Below are 24885 nucleotides of genomic sequence, written 5' to 3'. Positions count from 1 at the left end.
TTCTATTCCAGTAATTCAGACTTCAAAGTGTACCTGTAGCAGTGAAAGGGGCAGGGGAGTTGGAGTGGGAGGGGGGGGAGGACAATAAGTTATCTGGAGTGACTTGGAAAACCACTTAATGGGACAATAGGTTAAGTATGTGTCAATCAAAGGAGAACAATAGGATTGCCTCTGAGTGCATACCTGCCCCTGATGGAAGCAACCTGCAGTAACAAAATGGCCCCACACCCCCATTCTCCCACTACTCATGTCATGAGGTAATAATTATTTGCAACTGGTTCAAAGGACATTCTGGACAATCAAGGACATGAGTGCCATGGAACACTAATTTAACATAATTGTGAGGTCAGTTTTTGCACAAAATCGTGCACTGGAAACACTTTTGCTATTATGGATGGTTACAGAGGCAGCATGATTCAATATTTCTGCAGGGGATTTCCAATGAATCAATGCCGCATGTAGCTGCTGCACTACTCCAGGCAAATGGAGACCTGATACGATATTACTAGGTATCCCATGACTTTAGTCTCTTCAGAGTACAAATTCCAATGCAAACATTTACCCTTATCAACACACCCTTCAAATTATACCCATAATGCATGGAATATTTTGGGGTAAGGCGGCAGTAACAGTATCCATTTAGGAGAGGAGCGAAGTAGCTGATCGTCATGTCAATCATGAGATGCCCAGTGACTTCACCAAAGGTCTGTTTATTTTCCTTTACATTCAAAACAATTTTAGAATAGGGGTTTTATGCGCCCATTAGGGCACCTGTTGAGACATACGTTTTATCGGTATGAATTAGCAGGGCCAGTAAGGTAGGAAGAATAACCATTACTGAAGGAGTGGCGGTGGTGCATGGCAGTAGCTGTTAGCATGCACCAAGGCGGCGTGGGAGTCGCTGCTGGAGTACTCGTTGTTCTTCTTGCTAGTAAATATGGATTAAAGTGAATGTAGATTAAAGAGGGAATACTCTATTGAACGTAGGCAGAAAATTTCGTTTAAAAAAAAATGTATGTAACGTGAAAGGAACTACTGAGACAACCTAATGAATCCATGGACCCTGTATGACAGCAAGGGCTGTTCAAGCTGGTGGGGGCTCTGTAATGGTGTGGGGCATGTGCAGTTGGAGTGATGTGGGATCCCTGATGAGTCTAGATACGACTCTGACAGGTGACACATACATAAGTAGCTTGTCTGTTCACCTGTGTCCATTCATGTCCATTGTGCATTCTGACAGACTTGGACAAATCCAGTAGGACAGTGCGACATGCCAGAAATATTATGTAAGATTAGAGTGTGTTTGAGGCATACAAGCCTACAATAGCTTGTTTAAATCTAATGTGGTGTCGTTACCGAATGAAGTTCACTTAGAAATTTCAGTTTGTCTTGTAGACACTGCATCAGCATTTCATAGGAAATGACCAAAAACTGGTGGCTTTAGAAGTTAATGACGTTCAGTTAATTAAAAAACAAATGAAAAACGAGAATTGTCACATTTAACATAAGCAGCAGTGATTCACTGGATAAAGTGTATGCAAATCTCTTTCTAGTATAAGCGATCTATTTAAAATCAAATGTAATGAGGTTGCAGGTGAACTGTCTTTTGATCTAAGATTGCGGTGAAATAGAGATATGGATTTGATAGCTATTTTCGCCAGCCATCGTTAGGTAGCTATCTAAGGCACCCTGAAAAGCGAAGCATTGTGCACTTATGGAATAACGTACAATTACCGGAAATTAAATTTACCTGACTCAGTCAAAAATTACACACGTCACACCACATGGAAATACAAATGGAGACAGGAGGGTGATGGGTAACGTATCAGGTTCTTATGAAGTCCGAACATGTACATTAACGACAAAGGGACTGCACAAAGTAAAATTCTTGAAGGTACCAAGGAGAGTAAAACAGAAACGGCCCAAGAAAATAGTATGGTTTAACGCATATGGAAACGAAACCAATCACCCATGTGAAGAGAACATAGACATCGTAAATACGTGTATGGGGATTGAATAAAGGAGTCTGCTAAAGACAGGGAGGACACTAGTATTGTCTCATGTGACTGTGTTGCAAAAGAGGTATATTTCAACAAGCCAAGAATGAATCCACTGAAAGATAAGTCGCTAAACATTTGCAATTCAGAAAATGATATTTATGAGAGAAGGGAGAAGTATAAATCAGATTATAAAGAAATGACAAACGAGAAACAAAAGTAAAGTCGAAGCTACATCGATCTGATACCTGATGAAGAGAAAATGGATACATTTGACGAAAAAAAGTATTTATTAGAAACTAGTGAAGAGTACAAAATTTAAACTGATCGCAGTAGTCTATACTAAGTAACCTCAGGGGATGCACAACTGTTCTGCAGCTATGAAATTCGCCATTATAGGGCCCTTAGCTACGGTGGTGCTATCTAGTTTATATCACAATTCTGCACTACTGCCAACTCTCCTGTCAAGAGTACTCTTTAATCGTGGATCTAAGGGGACTGAAGTAGAAGTAAGTGTGACACTCAATTATGGAGTAATAGATTGAGTCTCAGCATTAAACAAAATCTCTGCGCTGTGCAGCTATACAGAACATGCGGATAAGGAGCATAAGGGCTCAAGTTCATGTTTGGTAATCTCTCCATTTAGGTTTTTTGTATGGCAATGCATTCTTCAAATATCGTGTCAATCTTTAAAGCATAAACCTAAATTCTTTTAACTATACCTAATAACAAAAATGCTAAACAAATGGAAGTCATAGAAATCATGAACATAAAATAGATCAAGTGACACGATAGTCTTTGACAGGTGCATATATGTGAAAATATAAAGTCACATGGGTGGATAAGATGTACTCAGAAACACGCAAAATATATCCTGTAGTATCAACGACACAGCACCTAAAAAATCACTACTCCCCTATGGAGACGTAATTGACACTAAAGTTTGATGAGTATACAGAAATAAACGTGAAAGAATAAGGATTAGAAGGTAAAAGGCAAAGAACAGATAAGTGAATAACACTATAAGGATAGTAGATATTTGCGTTAATAAGTCAAAAAAGTAGGACTTGGGAGGAAACCAGCTGGAGCAGGCAGTTCCGATCATTAAAGTGTATAAAGGAGTCGAAAGTAACAGAACACTGAATAGCGTTAACACCTTGCAGTGGACTACAGATTAATAAGATATGTGAAGGGGAAGGAAGTGAGAGAATATCCAATAATATAAACAACTGGCACTTGTTTAAAACGAATTCATTTTGTAGGTGTTCAGGTAAGCCTCGCCACCTCCCAAGTTAGTAAGAGGATATTGGGTAGGAGGACTCATTCCCCATGTTGGTGTTGCTGTGGTCTTCAGTCTGAAGACTGGTTTGATGCATCTCTCCATGTTATTCTATCCTTTGCAAGCCTCTTCATGCCCGAGTAACGACTGCAACCTACACCGCTCTGAATCTGCTTGCTGAATTCATCCCTTAGTCTCCCTCTATGATTTTTATCCATCACGCTTCCTTCCAGTACTAAATTGGTGATCCCTTTATGCCTCAGAACATGTCCTGCCAATCGATCCCTTCTTCTAGTCGTGCCACAGACTCCTCTTCTCCCCACTTCTGTTCAGTACCTCCTCTTTAGTTATGTGATCTACCTTACCTAACAGTCACCACCCATATCTTTCTGAGTTGTCGTACACTATTTCCTTGCTCACTTTGATTAACCCTTCTACACCTACATTATCGTTGTGGACCTGTATATCCACAGCAGTTACCATGTTGAACGTAGCAGAGGACAAATGATCTACTTCCTTTCATGTCTCAACTCCCCTATCACTGAAATGATTCGTCTGTCTACCTCCTCAGACGCATAACTGCACATATCCTTCATCTGATTGAAAGTGATCACGAGTTCATGCAAAAGTCAACCCTTATTCTCACTCCATCTCATATCCACCCCACAATAACCCACGTAAAATAATTCTAGAACAGTACCATAAAATCTAGGACGTTTACTGGAAGCTTGTACAGACTCAAATCAGAAAATACCTTGTCACTCTCCATATCCTGAAGGTATATCCGATACAAATTCCTTCCTGCAGCAAATCTCAACAAAAGTCACTATCACACACACACACACACACAGACACACACACACACATACACACACACTCATCCCAGCTATCAGTCCCATTTAAATTCTCCCTACTCCTTGACCTCTTGAAATATTCAAAGAATCTCATTGGTACTACTGTTCCTTCTTTCTCACCAATGTCTTGAACACACTAACTCGCCACTAGGAATTAGAGAGATGCCACAGCAATATACTTCATACAAAAAGACGCCTGAACTGACGACAGACAAGCTCTGAGTATACCAACTATAAACTCAAGTACTGGCAAGCTTTCTATTGACTTACCAGCCATGATCCACTCAACATTACCCTCTCTTTCTCAATAATCAACCCCTGACTGACAGTCTAACAAGGACCCTCTTGAGTCCAAGATCACAACTTCAGTCTTTAGTAAAGCTAATTTCAAAGCGTTGTGTTAACAATTCTGACAGGAAGAACATTAGCTGCAAATGACTCACCATGTGCATCAGGAGGGTGACAGAAAATAAGTGTCCAGGAGGTGCACAGGTCATACTTCTATGGCACGTATGTATTATGCTTCACAGACAGACACTGTCGATATTCAAGACATGTTAAAAGCAAACCATGAAATTGCACTATGAACACCAAATGAAAAATAGTGCGTCATAGTCGTCAAAGAGGTGCCAACCATCAAGACCCAAGGCGAACTTCTTTGGGGTTACAAACCGAAAAGGACGTCCAACTGCATATTCACTCTTAAAGAAAGCATACAGAATCATATTGGTGTAATAGGGTGGTGAAAACAGATGGAATGTGATTCATCCAGCCTAATGCAGAACAACACGCCGAAGAGCTTATTGTGAAACTGATATCCTTGAAGACATAGCTCCAGAAAGTGCTATAATATGGTTTATAGACGTGCAAAAAGCAGACATCCAGAGGTCGAATTTACACAGTGGTTCCAGGTGGTGTGAAATGCAATGTCACACATTTTTTGGGAGGAATAGTTTGCTCTAAAGGAGCATGATTTTTATCTGGAGACGAGGAATCAAGCAAAAGCAAGTTAAATGGACCAGCGATTGGCCCAAACCACTGCTCTTACCATAGCTGTTGTTTTCTTACGCCGCTATTCCATTCTTGCTTTCTGTGACATAAATATATCCTACTGCCCTTGCAAGATCACACACACGAGAAAGAGTCGTAGGGAGCAGAGCACCTTCAGCTTGTCGCAGCACAATAAATAACTTTATAGCCGATTTACCATCAAGTTAAACAATCGGTATAATTGTATACTAATGTATTGAGGCATTGATTTTACTCGACTTTGACACAACTCTCTTAGTACCTCTAATTTCCTGGATTCCTTTTAAATGCATTTCTTCTTCAAACAAATTCCTCACTGAAGGATAGAATAATCATCTACAAATTTTCGGGTCGATTCCGTATTTTGCTGTGCATATCAAGTGGACACTTCGTTTGAAATGTCGTTATCTTATGTCTTCCAATTCTATAGCACTGTTTCAAGTTATGCTACCGTCTACTACTTCCCTTGAAATCACTGTAATCTACGTCACACACAATTTGATGTGCATTATGTAGTAGGTAACTATCATGGACATCCCATAAATCTTATCAAGAAACCTTGAAACGCGCGGAGATCAGTTTTTGTAAAAAGTGCTTCTTGTTCTACCCTGAATATTTGTCCTTTTTCTTATGCAGAACACGGTCATACTGCTGTGGAATTATTCGAAATCTATTCACAGTTGCGTTATTCCTATCCTGCGGATGATCTTCCATGTATGTTATTATGTTTAATACCAGCTGCTTGGACAACGATTGGCCTTTACTACGTTTCAATGGAGCCGAGATTTCTGGCTCCCTGCCCTACAAGTGTGATGAACTACATAGCTGGGACTCGTTTCAGTATCAGTTTCACTTGTTAAGCACATATTATCATCATTGCACTCGTTATTTATACCATCTGTACAGTCAAACATATACGATGCCACACATCCCACTGAATCATCTTGCAGAAGTCTTAATATTTCATCTGCCACTTCTTTCTCACTCTGCAAAAATCCCTGTGTTTCTTTCTGACGAATCATCAACTTCGTGAAGTGTTGTTGTAGATATATTGCAATGTTTGTTTCTTTATTGTTGCCATTGCTCTGATTCATATCAGCACCACTAGCATTGTAACACTATTGCGAGTTACTCGTTGACTAAGCAGTTCACTTATGTTCCATAGCCTCATGTTGTGCTCGCAGCTGGAGACCTCCAGTCCCACCCCTGTTGCCATTGGCAGTCAATATTGTGGTTGCTTGATATACAATATGTGAGCAGTCGAATGCCACAAACATCATTGGCCTTTTGCCACCCCGCACTCAAAGGGGTCGTCGTAAGTATAGTAAAGCTTTTCGCCCTCCACCTCCAAGACACACTCACCATCCTCGACAATCCCAAGCTGGCCCACATGCCCAGTGGTGGAGAGGCATACACGTTGTACCTCTCACTTCTATCTTCCAGTATTTATGCACTGTGCTATGAGCGGATTTAAAACCGCACGTCACAGTGTAAGACATGAAAACTATGACCAATTACCACCCCACACCCTCCTATCGACACCTCTTCATCATTTGTTTAATCGTTATCGCTGGTTAGCCCTTAGATTAATATAACTTTTGTACGCTCTTCCTTCCCTAATTGGTGCCATCATCTAGGCTACACGTGGAAATACACGTTATTAGCATGACTTTCCTCGATTAGACAAATTGTTTTAGCCCTGTTTGACCTCTATACTAGGTTTATGTGTCAAGTACTACAAATTTTCAGAGGTTCTCACTGTTTCCATAAATTATGTAAACTTATGTAGTATCTGGCAGCAACGGTATTTGACTGTTGTCCACTAGTCACATTTTCTGCTCAGTCCTGAATTAAATTATCGCAGCTGTTTACGTAACTGTAAAAAATACGTACGAGGGGAAGGAATGGAATAAAAATTCATGAATCGTAATGAGTTCGACAAAAGTTACAAAGTATACTCGCTTTTACCTAAGTATATAAGTCCCAGGCCTGTTCTTGTGTTCTTCCACTTTGTAGTGCGCCATCTGCTCGCTGACGGATTGCACATCATGAACCCAGCCGCTTAATTTCGTGTGCAGCATGTCTCTCAGATGTTTCATGCTGTTAATCCATTCATGGCGTTGCAGATCATTTGAGTGGATACCCTGAGACACACAGAAGGTGGTTCAAATTACTTACAATATTCACAATTAGCAGCCAACTTTAAGTTACACGTGTAGGTGCGACTATTGCATAATGCTTAAGTTAATGCCAGCTTATGACTAAATATTCAGTTTTGTGCAACATATTATAACATTAATGCAAAGTGGGTTGTATTGATGTCTTATCAAACACACGATTCTCAAGCTACAAAGTCAGTTCAGAGAGTTGCATTTATTTGTACACAATGGAGTCGAATTAATGTGACCACCACCTACATTCGACGTTAACACATACTAGCTATGGATGTGTATGGGTAGTTATAGATAAACTCTCCCTAAACAGATTATAAATGGATCTAATGGATACGTTCGTCATACGCCGCGCACTGATTTCTGCCGTTATTTCACGCAGTGCTGGTTGTCTGTCAGCAGTGACAGCTGTAGTAAAACGCCGCTGCTCTCGATCGTCAAGTGAAGGGTGTCAGCCACTGCATTGTCCGTGGTGAGAGGAAATCCCTGAAATTTGCTATTCTCGGCACAGTCTTTATACTGTAGGCAGCAGGATACTGAATTCTCTGGCGATTTCCGAAATGGAATTGCCCATGAATCTAGCTCTAACAACTATTCCGCGCACAAAGCCTGTTAATTGCCGTGGTGCGATCATCACCACGTCAGACACGAATCACCCGAGTACAGTTGGCAGCTGCGCCAATGCTCTGCCCTTCCACGCCTTGTGCACGCGACATTACCACCGTCAGTGAGTGAGCACATCGTTACCCCGTGCGTTGTCACCTCAGTGTAATTTCGCAGAAGGAGCAGGAATACTGGAGTGTGAGGTAGGTAGTGGTTGGTCATGATGTCCACGGTGCATAAGCTTAAGTTTACGCCCATTAAATTCTTCATGTGTGGATAGACATTCTCCAAGTTATTTCTGAACGATGAAGCCTTTAAAAAATCAACATAGGCTGTCAAATTCTATTACGCAAGGTGATCTTTATAGCAGACCGTAATCCCTGACCCCTCTCTCCCGCGTATTACCTACAGAGTAATTGACTCCAAATAAGCAGATTCTCAGATAGTGAGATAAAGGACGGTTTAGTAACATCTGGAACATTACTTAAGAAATATGTGGCCATCAGGCTTAGGCTTGTACTGTAGGATCTGACAGGAAGTTTTCCTGCTGGTTTAGGAAGTTACGAGAAACTACGAACAAGAAAGGTACGGATGATTTTCTTTCCTATCCTTAACCGTTCTGACTGTGCTTGCTTTGCCTAATAACCGCACAAGGTAGAGGGGGTCAGATCTCTTGCAGTGAGTTAACATTGCAGTCAGAGCGGCGGAAACAGCGACAGTGTGAGCCACGTAAGCCAGTAAACAGACTGAGAGGTCTGACCACGTACTCGTGGCTGGGTGTATCACTTTCTCATCCCGCGTACATATAACATAAAACACGAAAAGAATCTCCACTTACCATTTGCTCGAAAGCGAGGGGGACGAGCAGCTGAGAGAAATGTTTGACACCCAGTGAGAGCAGCTGCGCCGAGTCCCGCCAGTAGTCAGAGAGGTGCTCCAGGAAGACCGGTATCTCGGCCTGGAATTCTGGACAAGAAGACAGACGACAGACGACAAAGTGGTGAAGAGGTCAGTGAATCAGATTTCTATGCGAGCACAACATTCACTTTCTGCATTCACAAGGATAAAGAGGGTATGAAGGTAGAATTTACTAAATATGTATACACTGTCAGACTACAGTCACACTACAGTATGGACACCTTTTTCGAACCGAAGCGATACTCGAGTAGCATATCTGTGCCTGTACCATATGTTGATGGAAATGTCATCTCTATGTAAGCTTACTTTTAGCATTTTGAACACTGGCGTCACCAGCACTAAATTCCAGGGGGGGGGGGGGGGGGGGAGGGGGACCAAATAGGTAGGCTTACATCATAAAAGACTCTAAATGGGAGATCTCCTTGAAGAAAGTAAAAAAAAATTGGAAGCTAAAATCATTTTTTGGAGGATTGGTAAGGTCTCAGACCACATAAACTGACGGGGAAAGAAAACGCAATGCCAAGAAAGAATTGTGTGACATAAACGAAAGTAGGAGTGTTTCTATATCTTAATGATGACGCCTATTCCAATTTCGCGCCAGTCGCGTATGACGATACAAATTACATTTATTTAAATACACACTGTAACTGTTATGATGGTCAGTTACCTTTGATACTGGATGTGGCACATTGACGTTAGTCAAGAATATCTTTAAGGCGACAGACACGCTATTATCAACACCTCACAGCGTTTGTAATAGGGCTATGGGAACCTGGATGTTCCGTTGTGATATTGCAGAAAGACTTGACAGGTAGGTAGGTAGCCACTGTACATGACTGCTGGCCACGGTGGGCACGAGAATGCACGGTCGCAAGAAGACTGGGCTCCAGACGACCACATGGCTCTATGGAGAGGGAAAACCATCGTGTTCAGCAGATGGCTGAAGGAATGTGAGCAGCAGTTGGAACAACGGAAACTCAATGACCTGTTACAAACTGGTTACTTCAAGGACAGCTCCGAGCAAAACTCCCTGTACTGTGTGCATTCTCCTCACCCCAAACCAGCGCCATTTGCGACTTCAGTGCTGTCAAGAGAGAGCTCGCTGGGGGCAGGGTGGAGATCTGTCGTGTTTTCTGATGAGAGTTGGTTCTGCCGCGGTGCCAGTGACGGCCATGTGTCAGTCAGGAGGAGCCCAGAGGCCTGCAGCCAGCTTGTCTGTGTGCTACACACATTCAGCCTACATCTGGAGTTATGGTAGGAGGTGCGATTTCCTATAGTAGCAGGAACACCCTCGTGGTTATCACATGCCTCTGACGCAAATTTGTACGTCAGTCTGATGACTCGACCTATTGAGCTGCCATTCACGAACAGCGTCCTAAGGAGTGTTTTCCAACAGGATAACGCTCGCTGTAGTGGCCCCAACATGCTCTACATAGTGTCGACATGTTGCCTTGGGCTGTTCGACCATCAGATTTCCGATCGAGCACGTATGAGACATCATCACACCACGATTCCAGCGTCATCCTTACCAAGCTTTAACCATCCCTGCATTCAGTGAGCACGTGCAACAGGCACGAAACTCCATCCGCCAAACTGAAATCTGGCACCTCTACAACACAATGGATGCTCGTTTTGCATGCCTGCATTCTAAATTCCGGCAGTTACACGTTTATTAATGTACCAGCATTTTACATTTGGATTAGTTATTCTACATTAAATAGGTTTTTGTGTTGCAATTTTTTCCGTCACTCTTATTCATTAGCTTTTTAAACTTCTACAGCTTTCGAATTCAAGCCCAGATTAAAACTTGTTTTGTTATTACCTAGTACAAAAACATATATGATATTAACATATGCACTATCGAGGGTATGTGCATGATTAAAGTGTATTACGTCCTAAACAAACATGGAAACCATTTCGAACTTCAAAATTTTTCAAAGCAAATAAAAGATTCGTCCATCCAAGATTTCGTCTCAGTCGCTTGAGTATAACAAAAAGAGGCGGAGACCACATTTTTAAATATTGTATTAGTTTCATTATTAAAACCAGCTTAAGAAAGTGAAAATAACCCGTTACAAAACACAATGTACTTCATAGTTTCAAGTACAGACCTGCTGTTTACATATGCTTGTGTACATATCTCTGCATTTGAATACGTGTGCCGGCCGGGGTGGCCGAGCGGTTCTAGGCGCTAGCCGGCCGGAGTAGCCGTGCGGTTCTGGGCGCTACAGTCTGGAGCCGAGCGACCGGTACGGTCGCAGGTTCGAATCCTGCCTCGGGCATGGATGTGTGTGATGTCCTTAGGTTTGTTAGGTTTAAGTAGTTCTAAGTTCTAGGGGACTGATGACCTCAGCAGTTAAGTCCCATAGTGCTCAGAGCCATTTGAACCATTTTTGAATACGTGTGCCTATACCAGTTTCTTTGGCGCTTCAGTGTAGTTCATAATAAGTTGAGCCACCCTATAATAGAATTAAAAATATTAGGAGCCCTTGTGTACTGAACATAAAAACTCAATCTGTACATCTAGTTTCATGTAAACAGAGAGAAAAGCTTAGGCAAGTGTTACTCAAGCATAACACTGCGTTTTCAAATGTATGGAAACATATTACTAACGCATTTTAAATGTAAGACTTTGGAAATATTTTTCAAGAAACCATATCCAATGATGACCAGTTGCCAAGAACCTATTAAGAAACGATTCAACGAACGTTAGATTGGGGGATATTGTAACACGCAATACATATTTTTAAAAATCCGCTGGCGGTAGCACTGAATTGTTATAGAATTGTAAGGCTCGTACTAGATGCTCATACTTTAAACAAAATTTAATGAGGGTCAGCGAACAAAATATACAAAGTTATTGCAATAATTCAGAGAAGCTACTTGTTTCACATGAATGGTTCGATATAATTTGTGGTTACTCGAATTTTCCATTGGCAAAAGACTGAAGAAAATACGTGTTCCGTATATATAATGGATTTTCTCGTGGGTATGGAGTATTTCCGTCTGTCTTTAATATATCGGTCTTTGCCATTTTAAGAGATATGGCGCTGTTACAGGGGCAGGAAGCATTAGGGCAAGTGACACTTTACGTAGACAACATGAAGTTGCATGTCCTACTTGGGAAGAGTATTTTAGTTTTCTGGACAACGTATGAGATGAAGTAGGAAAAGGTGGCACAAAACTGAATTAAGAAAGTATGGCATGCACTAATAATCAATTGAATTTCTTGCTCCATGTGTTTAGCAGAGAACGCATTTTAGCGAAACCATCCAGGTTCTCAGTGACTGAGCTGTTTGAAACGTCAAAGAAAAAGCAACAACGTAAAGCCATGTTTGGCCTGTTTATGTCTGATCGGCGTTTTCTGGAAGGAGTCATTCTACGCTCCTTACACACATCAGTTGTTAAAAGAGGATAGCTCCTGGGTTCAGACTGAAGAATATCAGCCCACATTTCGAAAGCTCATAAATTGTTTCTTAAATAACCCGCTGCTGAATCACTCAGATTTTGAGAAGACTTCTTTTATTTTAGTGAGCTCTGATGCATATGGTATAAGAGTGTAGGTGTTTAAAATAAAAAAGAAGGGGATATTGAAGTGCATAAGATGATTGTTTTTACGACTTAATCAGGACAATCAGTGGAGCATAATAACGGGTATCAGATCTAGACGCAGTGGCCATCGTATTTGGAATGCAGAAATTTGAGCATTCTTTGTTGAGTCACCAAGTAATAATATGCAGTGGTCTTAAAGCATTAACATTTTTGTAAACTTGTAAGTTGAAACATGCAAGGTGAGCAATGTTCCTGCAACAGTTCGATCATGAAATTAAAAACATATGAAGGAAGTGTACTTTGGCGTCCAACAGGTTGCCTAGAAATGTTGAGCTATATAAGGCGTCTGAAATTACATTAACTGAAAACGATTCGGTACTCACTTTAGCTATAAATTAAATCAAGGTGGAAAATGCTTTGAAGAAAATATGTCAGTACTCTGAAAGAGAACAGAATAGGGTGATCATCGGAGATTAAAAAATGTCATTTGCGAGACCCTAATTATCTCGTGGTAATACAATATTACATCCATCAAGGAATTTGGTTCAGGAGAACGAACATGGATTTGCCAGAACGGCTACTATGCTGCCCCTCCAAAAATCTGCGCTTTTAATAGACTATGTGTATTTACAGTAAGAGCATTAAGGGACTAAGAAGTGTATTGCAAACTTCAGTGACACAGTAACTTTTGAAAATATGCGTTTTGAGTTAGAGACTAGTAAGTAGCATTGTGCAAAGGAATATGCAATCCCTTTAACACAGTGGAATTATTAGCATTAGATCATTTTCGACCTACACGTAGTTCTAGAGGAGCGTGTTTTGGTCTACGTCAGGGGATTCAGTAAATACATTAAGCTATTTCCAGACAGAAGAGCTAATGCCACAACACCTACAGAAAAGCTGGGTAACAACAATTTTGTTGTTTTAGGCATGCCTGAGAGTATTGTGTTGAATAATGGTAAACAGTTTCATGCTAAAATATTTATGAAATGTTGTCGGGACACGATACATAATTATCTTAGGGGTTTCCTTTGGATAAATATGAGCGGTAGGGTTACAGGGGACTTTGCAGGAGATGTAGAGGAAACATTCCACATGGCGTAATAATATTAGGTATTTAGAAGGCATCCTTAACAACCACAAGCATGATGCAACAGTATTTACACCACGCGAATTGACGCATGGTGCAGGGAATGGCGGCAATTGAATCTCAATCTAGATAAGTGTAATGTGCTGCGTATACATAGAAAGAAAGATCCCATATCATTTAGCTACAATATAGCAGTTAATTCCATAAATTATCTGGGAGTACTCATTACGAGTGATTTAAAAAGGAATGATCATATAAAGTTGATCGTCGGTAAAGCAGATGCCAGACTGAGATTCATTGGAAGAGTCCTAAGGAAATGCAATCCGAAAACAAAGGAAGTAGGTTACAGTACGCTTGTTCGCCCACTGCTTGAACACTGCTCAGCAGTGTGGGATCCGTACCAGATAGGGTTGATAGAAGAGATAGAGAAGATCCAACGGAGAGCAGCGCGCTTCGTTACAGGATCATTTAGTAACCGCGAAAGCGTTACGGAGATGATAGATAGACTCCAGTGGAAGACTCTGCAGGAGAGACGCTCAGTAGCTCGGTACGGGCTTTTTTGGAAGTTTCGAGGACATACCTTCACCGAGGAGTCAAGCAGTATATTGCTCCCTCCTACGTATGTCTCGCGAAGAGACCATGAGGATAAAATCAGAGAGATTAGAGCCCGCACAGAGGCATACCGACAATCCTTCTTTCCACGAGCAATACGAGACTGGAACAGAAGGGAGAACCGATAGAGGTACTCAAGGTAGCCTCCGCCACACACCGTCAGGTGGCTTGCGGAGTATGGATGTAGATGTAGATGTGAATGCAAATTAATATGTAACCATGAACCAGAGCTGACTGACTTTTCTTGTTTTATTCGATATCTCATTAGGCAACAATCAAGCACAAGAAAGAGTAAATATAGGGGAAAGAGTGTTAGATGCGAAATGGTGATATGATGTAAAATCTATCACCTACCTCTAGTTTCAAAGTGGGATAACTGGTACTAGTAATGAAAAACGCAGAATGGCACAAACTAAAATGGATATGCAGGTATATCAGCAACCATTCAGAACTGTACGAAACCCCACATGAATGTCTCTCGAATATCAGAAAATTTGGAAGGCATTGAAACTCAGGAACATTATAGCCCTGAAAAAATTATAAGTAACTGTAACTAAGAGTTTTTTGGGAAGGTGTTTCTGCATGGTAGTTACCAGTTTGGCGACCAGTGAGATCTGATATAGATGGAACCTTATTTTCAAATTCAAGTTTCATACTTCCATTCATCTTTCGTTCTTGATAATTACGTGTTATTTGTCTTCATTTTTGACTATATTGATTAGAATGGCGCAGCTGAAACAGTTACCTGATACTGACCACTCTGAATCAAGACAGAAATCTGAAAAGAGAGTTTGCATCTAAGAACTACGTAAACAAATATACATGTTGCAACAATAAAGTAATGTTACTGGTGTGAAAAAAATGTTGCTTACCGTTTTAGTCAAGTTTAGTGTTGTCTCCTTCAAAGTAGTTCCTATCTGATTGCACACACTTTTTCCAGCGCTTCTGCCATTGATGGTAACATTTCTGGAACTCATCTTCTGTAATATTCTCCAAGACCCTCGTCACAGCTTTTTGACGTCTTGTTTTGTTTGAAAATGGTGTACCTCGACCGCCGTTTTGACTCTTGGAAATAGAAAAAAGTCGCACGGAGCGATATCTGGTGAATAAGGTGTCTGTGGTAGTACTGAAATTTGTTTTGAGGTAAAAAACTGCTGCACCGACAGAGCAGTATGCGATGGCGCATTATCGTGATGCAGAACCCAATTATCAGCAATGTTGGCACGGACTCGAACAACTCTTTTGCAAAGTCTTTCTAAAATCTCTTTGTAGTAATATCGGTTAACTGTTTGTCCAGGAAGCACTCACTCTTTATGAACAGTTCCCTTGGAATCAAAGAAGCACACAAGCGTGCATTTCACTTTTGACTTTGACATGCGAGCTTTTTTGGTCTGAGTGATCCCTTTGAGCACCATTGCGAACTTTGGCCTTTTGTCTCTGGATCGTACTGAAAAAACCAACTTTCGTCACCAGTGATAACACGGCCCAACAATTCTGGATTCATTTTTGTTTGCTCTAACAGATCGGCTGCCACATTTTTCCATGTTTCTCGGTGTTGTGGTGTGAGATTTTTGGGGACCAATTTTGCAGGAATTTTTCTCATACCAAGATCTTCAGTTATTACTAGACGAACCGTTTCTCGATTGATGTTCAGTTCTTCTGCAATCATTTTCACAGATAATCTTTGATCAGATCGTACGAGTTCACGCACCTTGGCCAAGTTGACACACGTCCTTGAGGTTGATGGTCGTCCATTGCAGTCTTCATCTTCAACATTGGTTCTGCCTTCACTCAACATTTTTTGCCAACGAAAAACTTGAGCGCTTGACATAACCTCCTCTCTAAAAGCCTTCTGAAGCTTACCGTAAGTTGTCGACGCGTTCCCACCCAATTTCATGCAAAAAGAAATGACATACCGTTGCGCAATATTATCTGGTTCCATTTCCGTGACGAGAGACGCAAACACGTGTTAACTTATTACAGCACAACTCACGACTGAGCAGCTGCATCGATGTGCCACTTGGACTAGAAACATAGATCAAAGTCAAAGGTACTGCAGGGTTGCCACATCTTGCAAAGAAAATCAGTCTCATTACTTTATTGTCGCACCTCAGATATACATTTATATCTTATGTAGATAGTAGAGAATATGACGTGTATGGAGGCAGAGACCTATATTAAATCAGATCTATGTTCGTTGCATTGAAGATGACGCTAGTAAAAGCCTGAAGATGCCACTAAGTGTAGTTATTAGGTATTACTTAAAAGAACTGAAGATGTGGCATGAAGTAGACGCCCCTATACGTTGAAAGGGGTCAGTATAATGATGAAGTATGGAGATATACTGGATAAAAAGAGTATAAAACGTCGTGTATATTGAGGAGAAAAAGAGGTTTGGGGCAGTAGGGAGAAGTTTTCTCGGAAATGACTCAGGAAAACGCAGATAACTGCAGTGCGGCAAGAAGTGGTAGAGACAAATAAAGGGCAAGTACAACCAGAAGTAATGTCTCAGTTATATAAGGGACGATCAAAAAGTTTCCATCTGAAAGCTCTTGCTACAGGATATCTGCAGTGTAGCATGACTCTGACGCGGGTATAGAAGCACCCACATGTAGGCAAGGGACTAGTGTGCCATTTGTGTCTCTTCGAGGAGTGTGCGGTAAACACAGCCCCATAATCTATGTGTTCTCTGTCTTAGACAAGATTTACTTCCTAACATAACTTAAAGGGTACATTCCGCTTCATTTAACAATTATCTTAGCACCCACTGCTTCTCTTGTGTGGAGTGTATGGTCTAAACAGATTATTTCTTTATCGAATTCTTACGTCGTTCAGAAATCGCTACATCTTCTAAAGTTTTCACGCTAATTAAGGCCGTAGAAGTATGGTCTTTTCCGAATGCACTTCCGACCAGAAATCAATTCTGGTAGCTGGAGTCAGAGATCCTCGTTAATCCACCATTGTGAGTTCTTGTGGTGACATTTACTTTCATCAAAACTTTCATTGCCTAACGCATATTGCCTTACAAGTCAAATACCAATTTTATAGATTAAACTTGAAATATGTTTTAATATAAAGAATTTTTTTATAAAACTTTCGTCCCTTATTTCACCCCCTTAGAGGTTGCATTTCCAGAAAACGTTTAAACATGAATTTCTTTACGTCTAACCAAGAAGCCAAATACAAATTTTGAGACATTTTATTTGAAAAATTCCTTCGTAATCAAATATTTCCAGAACCATTTTTATTCCCAATTTCGCCTCCTTATCGGCTGAATTTCCAGAAACACCGAAACACATTTTTTTTTTAATTTCCAACCAAGAACGCAAATACAAATTTTCTTAAACTTAGCTTCAAAAAGGATTACTTAATGAAATACTTTCATAAAAATTTACATCGTCTGTTTCACCCCCTTAGGCGTTGAATTTCCAAATACGTTGAAAACCGTATTTCTTTTTATTTCTAAGCAAAAATTCAACTAACATAGATGTAGCTTCAATAATTACTTCAATAGTTCTTTATTAACGATTTGTTTTTTTAAAAAGACAGTCACACACTGTTTCTCTCCCCCCCCCCCCCCCCCCACAGGAGTTCAATTCCCAAAAGTGCTGAAACACTGTTTCTTTAGCCCTCTCCAAATTTCGAATTTGTATCCTTGGTGGTTAAGGCTGGGTCGTGACGAGTGAGTCACCCAGGACATTGCCCTTAATATATAGAGAAGATAACAAACTGTCAAAGGAGATACTCACCAGTTCCGCTGATGTTGTGGTCATTATGAAGAAATTCCCAATTATAATCCAAGACAAGGCGATTCCTGTGCTTTATGGCTCTTGTGATCTGCTGTACAGCGTGCAGTAACTTGGTGAGGGTCGCACCCCTCAGCCGATCCGTTTGCAGTGTCTCCAGGTTCCATTCCATGTTATCCAACCTTAAACAATGAAATGCGGTCACCTGATGTAACAAGTGACATTTTGGTACTAGACCGTCTTTTCTTGAACAGAGCAATGAAACCAAACTCAGGCAGCCACTTCTCAAGTTTTTATGTCGCCCTTCGACACTGACATCCAGGCCATTAGGTATGAATCAAGATATTAGACTGACTTATTCCAGCGTGAATTGTGAATGGTATGCGAGTCTGTTGACACGTTATGGTAAAGTGAGCGGTCTTTGTTGAAATACAAGAATACTTGTGCACAAATTCATCCAATACTATAATAGAACAAGTACAAACTCTAGTACAGATAGATCATTACTAACGTACTCCTTATAGAACATACAAACATATACATTATGTTGATTGGTGAATGTTCAAATTTCATAATCAGATCATAGCACTTGACGCAAGTCTTTCAGGCTAAGATTCGAAACATGCTGTTGACAGTTCTCTACAAGTGTCTGTTCCTGCACAGCACAGCCACATGCAACACTTTCACTATAAAGCCACCACTTCATCAGGAGGTGGCCATATCTCCCTTGCACCGCTCGGGTGCAGCTGAGTCATGACCATTCACCACAACGAAGATCAGACTCTGCATGCTTCACCATTGGTTTCTGAATAAGATGCGCCTTTTGGGTGGATGTTCATTCGCACATTCTTTCTACATCTCGGTGACATCGAAGATAAATACGCAAATAAACACAAAGTGGCGTGTGTGACTTTCTTCAGGTGTGCAGTCAGTGGATTTATGGAATACGGTATTTAGAACTGAGTTCATACAGGGCTTCAAAAATTTGCACCTCGGTCGCTTTACATATCAGGTAAGCAGGAGCAATGTGGGATAGGACAGGCAACCATTGAGTGGCACTTGATCTGGCAGTGCCATTAACGGTTCTCAAGGCCTCACTGTGCATAGTCGTCACTACATTTTCATGCTGTGGCATTGCGTAGCATATTTGCATTTAATCCCCAGTCGTTTCCAGAAAATTGGTTTACTGTTGACCCAAACTTTGTCAGGTTCATTGAGTGCAGCACAAATGGCACAGATAGATAAAAGAAGACACCTACAGTAGGTGTTGCGGGAAGCAGTTAAAGGAGACTTTTATTTAATCTAGTAGCATCTGGAACTTGCTGCGAACCTCTTTATTGTGCAGATGTAACGCTATGATCTTTATTTTATTTGGGTTTGGACAGGGTCAGCGCACTGGTCAACCAAAGCACTGTGACCACCAAATTACTATCGATACGTAACCGTCCAGACTGTAGCAGCTTTACCTGGCAAGGGACGTGTGCTAGTCACACACACACACACACCATGTGGTATCAGTGGGCGAGCTGTCTGTGTGTAGAATGGGAAGGCACGCAGCCCATCTGAGTTCCTCCAAGGGCGGATTGTGATGGCCCAGAGGCTCGGCACGAGCATTTCAGAAACTGCACGACTCGACGGATGTTCCGGGAGTGCTGCGGGAGTGTCTTCAATGCGAGGCGACGCTAAGGCGGAACCACATCCTGACATCCTACAACTCAAGCACCTGATCAAACCAGAGCAACTCCCTACAGATCATCTTACCGCCCTCAATTAAACGGGAAAGCACAAAATTAAAAAGACTGAAAATCGAACGAGATATGAATAATGAAACAGACGTCTTTGCCACACCAAGAAATGGAGGAACACAGGCCTGATGGCCTGGATGATATCTGCAATATAGGAATAAAGCATTTTGGTACTACAACATTAAAATGTAATGTACGGTTAATGAATAGCTGTATCACTAGCATGCACATTCCGAAACTCTAGAGGAAAGCCAGAGTGGTAGCCCTGCTAAAAACCCTACAGATACTCAAACTTCTCGCCTTTCTCACATTCGTGTCATCTCTATGGGGCCATTGAAAGAATACTTTTTGAAAGACTTTTTGTAGCATTAGAGACCAAATTCATACCAGAACCAGTAGGATTTATGCCTGGTGTTTGTGGTAAAATAGTCTCATTCAACATATAGAGGACGGCCTCCAACAGAAACAGATAATGGGACTTGCTTTTACAGATCTGTCGGCTGGCTATGATACTGTCAGTCACCAACGGCTGCTCATTAAGTTTTATAACAAGGACTTCCGAATGACAAAATTAGGGGAACGTCTATTTCAAAATAGACTTTTTATGTGACGCTACAAACAAGAAATAGGCACAGGAGAAGGCGAAAAAATGACACAAACACAAAATTGGCTCAAATGGCTCTGAGCATTATGGGACTTAGCTTCTGAGGTCATCAGTCCCCTAGAACTTACAACAACTTAAATCTAACTAACCTGAGGACATCACACACATCCATGCCCGAGGCAGGATTCGAACCTGTGACCGTAGCAATCTCCCGGTTCCAAACTGTAGCGCCAAGGGCTCACAAGGAAAATAGTTTGTGGTGTGAATTCTCAAAGACATACTATGGATAACACTTCCGCACATCAAATCCCAGTAGAACTCTGATGAGTGTCTTTCACTTTAGAAATAAAGATGCACATACACAATTTAAAGTGGCGAGGCTGGGTCAGGAACTAAACCAAGATGAACCGCTGAAATATTTGGATATCCGACTTGACAACAATGTGACATTTTGGACGTTAAGGGAAAAGTGTGTGCGAGTAATAAAGTGATTCAAAAATTCAGCGGCACGAAATGGGGAGTTAATCCTCAAATTCTGAGAACATCAGCTCTCGTCCTATGTTTCTCTGCAGCTGAGAATGCGACAAATGCCTGGTACCACTCTGCAGTTGCCACATATGCCGACGTGGCAAACAATGAGAAAGAGCGCGTAGTGTCTGGCTCCTAAAATCAACGCTAGTTCGGCAAATTTACCCAACATTCGACATAGCTCGACCCATAAACAGAAGGTAAGTTGCAGTCCGATAATCACCGGCACCATTTATACGGTTACCAAATACAGCACAGGCTGCTGATATTCCAGTGGAGTTTAATGCGAAGGACTAAGACTGTAAACGAGCCTCCTGAAATCGGAGAAAAAAATTATTGCAAAACTGTACTGATCAGATGCTAATAAAGCCTGAAGAACCACTGGCTGCTGCGAATCATCTGTTGTTTCCGACATGGCAGGTGCTTCACCACTTAAGAACTACCATCACACACTGCAATACCAATCTGAGAAAATGGAGATGTAAGAAGAACAACTCCCGTGAATGTGCTACAACACAAGACTTAACGATATGTCCAAAAACAGGCAAAACGATCACAGTGGCATACTTTGTGATGGCAAATGACAAAGCCACCCATGTGTCTCAGTACTGGAAATTCATTTATCAGCCGGAACATTATGACCTTATAGCCTGTACGTTCACGTTTGGCATGGATAATAGTGGATTCTTATCATGGTATGGAAGCAGTGAGGCCGTTGGAGGCCGCTGAACGGAGTTGAAACTACATCTGCACACAGGAATCCCCAATTCCCGTAAATTCCGGGGAGGAGGGCCATGAGCTGCGACGCCACGTTGAAGCACATCCCAGATGTGTTCCACCAGGTTCAGGTGTGCTGGCCGCCACACCGCTCTCTAGCACACTGTCGACATCCAGGACCTGGAGCCGGTCTTTCGGACGCAATCAGCTCGTGAAATGACATCACGAGGCTGGGGGCACCCCATTCCAGTCCTCCGAGGTAAAATACTTCGCAGTACTTGGAACCGAACACAGACCCCTTCTATACCAGGTCTACAAACTGAGCATTGATCTGCTGGGTGGACAATAAACTTTGGTCTTTGTAGAAAGAAATTAACCTGTTGATAACTTTTCTTAGTGAAACTAAAAACAACATGGGCAATCACAACGTGATTTCTAACACGATGCTCACTATTAGCCAAAATAGGTGTACTAAAAAGTTTGCAAGTCTCGTACAATTTGCAAAATATGACATAAACCCACCAGACAAAATGTTGTTTACCAGCTTAACTGAGCACACGTGTTGCTTTGGAGTGCTACAGATGTTGCAGGACTGGTACCATGCAGTCACGTGACCCCCCGCCACTGACTTCCGCCACAACGCTGGGGTGGTAATCGCGGTGTGCTCGTGCAGGTCGCTTGTGACAGATCTGTAAATTAAGGCGGGTCGACGTGTAGATCTTACGGAATGGCAAAAGTGATCTATCACTTTTGGACAAGCACATGAACAGACCATGAATGAAGTTACCCAAGGTACTGGTTTGTCAACGCTCACTGTGCATGTGTCTGGAGGGAACGATGTGCCAGTCATAGCGACAAAAGTCAGCGTAACAGTACTGTTCTTAAACAGACTCTAACCGCCAGGACTGAGAACGACTGTCACTCTGAGTGAATGATGAGTCGTCTCACACCTTACACCAACTGCTGCTGTCAGTGAATGTGAGACGTGTGATATGTCATCTCACTACACACGTTCTATTCACTGTGATTAAGTTTGCAAATTAAAATATTGGTTAAGAGTAGGTAGCAGAGGAAACCTATACTATATGATCAAAAGCATTCGGACACCTGGCTGAAAATGACATACAAGTTCGTGGCGCCCTCCACCAGTAATGCTGGAATTCAATATGGTGTTACCCCAACCTTAGCCCTGATGACAGCTTCCACTCTCGCAGGTATACGATCAATCAGGTGCTGGAAGGTTTCTTTGGGAATGGCAGCCCATTCTTCACGGAGTGCTGCTCTCAGAGAGGTATCGATGTCGGTCGGTGAGGCCTGGGACGAAGTCGGCGTTCCAAAACATCCGAAAAGTGTTCTGTAGGATTCAGATCAGGATTCTGTGCAGACCAGTCCATTACAGGGATGTTATTGTCGTTTAACCACTCCGCCACAGGCCGTGCACTATGAACAGATGCTCGATCGTGTTGAAAGATGCAGTAGCCATCACCGAATTGCTCTTCAACAGTGGGAAGCAGGAAGGTGCTTAAAACATCAGTGTACGCCTGTGTTGTGATTGTGCCAAGCAAAACACCAACGCCTCCGAATTTTACTGTTCGCACTACACACGCTGGCAGATGACGTTCACTGGGCATTCGCCATACCATACACTGCCATCGGATCGCCATATTGTGTACCGTGGTTTGTCACTTCCACTGTTTAACTGTCCAATGTTTACGCTCTTGACACGAAGCGAGGCGTCGTTTGGCATTTACTGGAGTGATGTGTGGCTTATGAGCAGTCTCTCGACAATGAAATCCAAGTTTTCTCACCTCCTGCCAAACTGTCATAGTACTTGCAGTGGATCCTGATGCAGTTTGGAATTCCTGTGTGATGGTCTGGATAGATGTCTGCCTATTACACACTACGATCCTCTTCAACTGTCGGCAGTCTCTGTCAGTCAGAAGAAGAGGTCGGCCTGTACGCTTTCGTGCTGTACGTGCCCCTTCACATTCCCACTTCACTATCAAATTGTAAACAGTGGTCCTAGAGATGTAAAGGAGTGTGGAAATCTCGCGTACAGACATATGACACAAGTGATACCCAACGACCTGACCAAGTTCCAAATCCGTGAGTTCCACAGAGCGCTCCATTCTGCTCTCTCACGCTGTCTAATTACTACTGAGTTTGCTGATATGGAGTACCTGGCAGTAGGTGGCAACATAATGCACCTAACATGAAAAACGTTTGTTTTTGGGGGTGTCCAGATACATTTGATCACATACTGTATGTAGATGGATGTAAACCTTTATTAAAGAGAGGTTAGCGAAAACTACATCATGATCCAAACCTGGAATCAAAAGGGATTAGAATTTTGTTTCTAACTGCCTGATTTTCAGAATATGACAGCTACAAGAAATCATTGAAGCGCAGGAGGAAGACAGTGCCCACAAAAATCCCAAGTCATCGTGGCAGTAGTTTGGCTTGTCGTGTCAGGAGAAAAAATACTGTGTAGTTTGCAGAGACAGATACCCCCTGAGGTGCTAACAGGTGAAAGAGTCACAGGCAGTGTAGAACTGAAAGGAAAAATAGTCCCTCCCACGTTGTCAGCGTTGGGGGGTATAAAAAATTATGTAATGGATGGTCAGGAGAGTGTTTCAGTGGGGCCATCGAATTAGGCCATTATAGTATGAAAAGCGTTATTTGTCCTACGGTGGACTGTCTGACGTCGCTGCTGCCAAAAAATGTGAGCAGAGAGGATGGCAACCAGCTCTTCAGTGAGAACGCGGCTGGTGTTGGAAGAAACTGGACAGGCGAATAATTGGTGCTTCACCTCTATGGCATAACAAACTTTTCTTGCTCATTCCCAGTTAACAAACCGCCATGAAACACAGTTTCATAGGAAGTGAGTCTGTTTGATATTGGTGAAGTATATTTTGTTTTGTGACAATCTACACAGACTTAAAAGATGAGACATAATGAGCAAAGCTAACGCAGTGCAATACACCACCACCCCAACTCGAAATGGTAAGTGGGACGATCTAGGGTGCCAAGTTGTCGACAGGTTGAATGTTGTGACTATATCATCGTGCGTGGCCTCTTGGTCATGATGACAGGCTTAAATCAGTTTGTGTCATGTTATTACCTGCCAGCAGATCCAAAATCATGTGGACTTTGTGGACTTAAGTCCCATTCGGTGGACCACTCAGTACAGAAGTATTGTTGCAAGATAGAACTGTAAATAAATCTACACACATATGACTACCACTGTATGTGATGGGAGAAGCAATCCGTGAGTGCTGGTGGTAAGGAGGAGGGTGGAGAAGGAGGAAGTATAGCAAGGAAGCGGTGGGGAAGGGTGCAGTGTTGCTTGTGGGAACACGCAGAAATATGATGGGGACATGACAAAAAACAAGCTGTCAGTCTGCATGACAAACTGTGACCAAGAGGCAGCTGGACACCCA

At 42.0% G+C, this 24885-nt stretch overlaps 1 protein-coding gene across 1 annotated transcript in view; it reads right to left on the bottom strand.

Moving 5' to 3' along the window:
- Window positions 1–9184, bottom strand: part of LOC124553506 — a 64766-nt gene extending 55582 nt beyond the window's left edge. Inside the window, exons 1-2 of the mRNA XM_047127359.1 lie at window positions 8772–9184; window positions 7128–7303 (exon numbers count right to left, since the gene is read on the bottom strand). Coding sequence (XP_046983315.1) covers window positions 7128–7303; window positions 8772–8774 — 179 coding nt within the window. The 5' untranslated portion in view covers window positions 8775–9184. The remainder of the gene's footprint in view (window positions 1–7127; window positions 7304–8771) is intronic.
- Window positions 9185–24885: the final 15701 nt, after the last annotated feature.

Source organism: Schistocerca americana, chromosome 11 (assembly GCF_021461395.2).
Source record: "Schistocerca americana isolate TAMUIC-IGC-003095 chromosome 11, iqSchAmer2.1, whole genome shotgun sequence".
NCBI lineage: Eukaryota > Metazoa > Arthropoda > Insecta > Orthoptera > Acrididae > Schistocerca > Schistocerca americana.
Note: the sequence above shows the minus strand (reverse complement) of the source record. Positions and strands in the feature narration are given on the sequence as shown.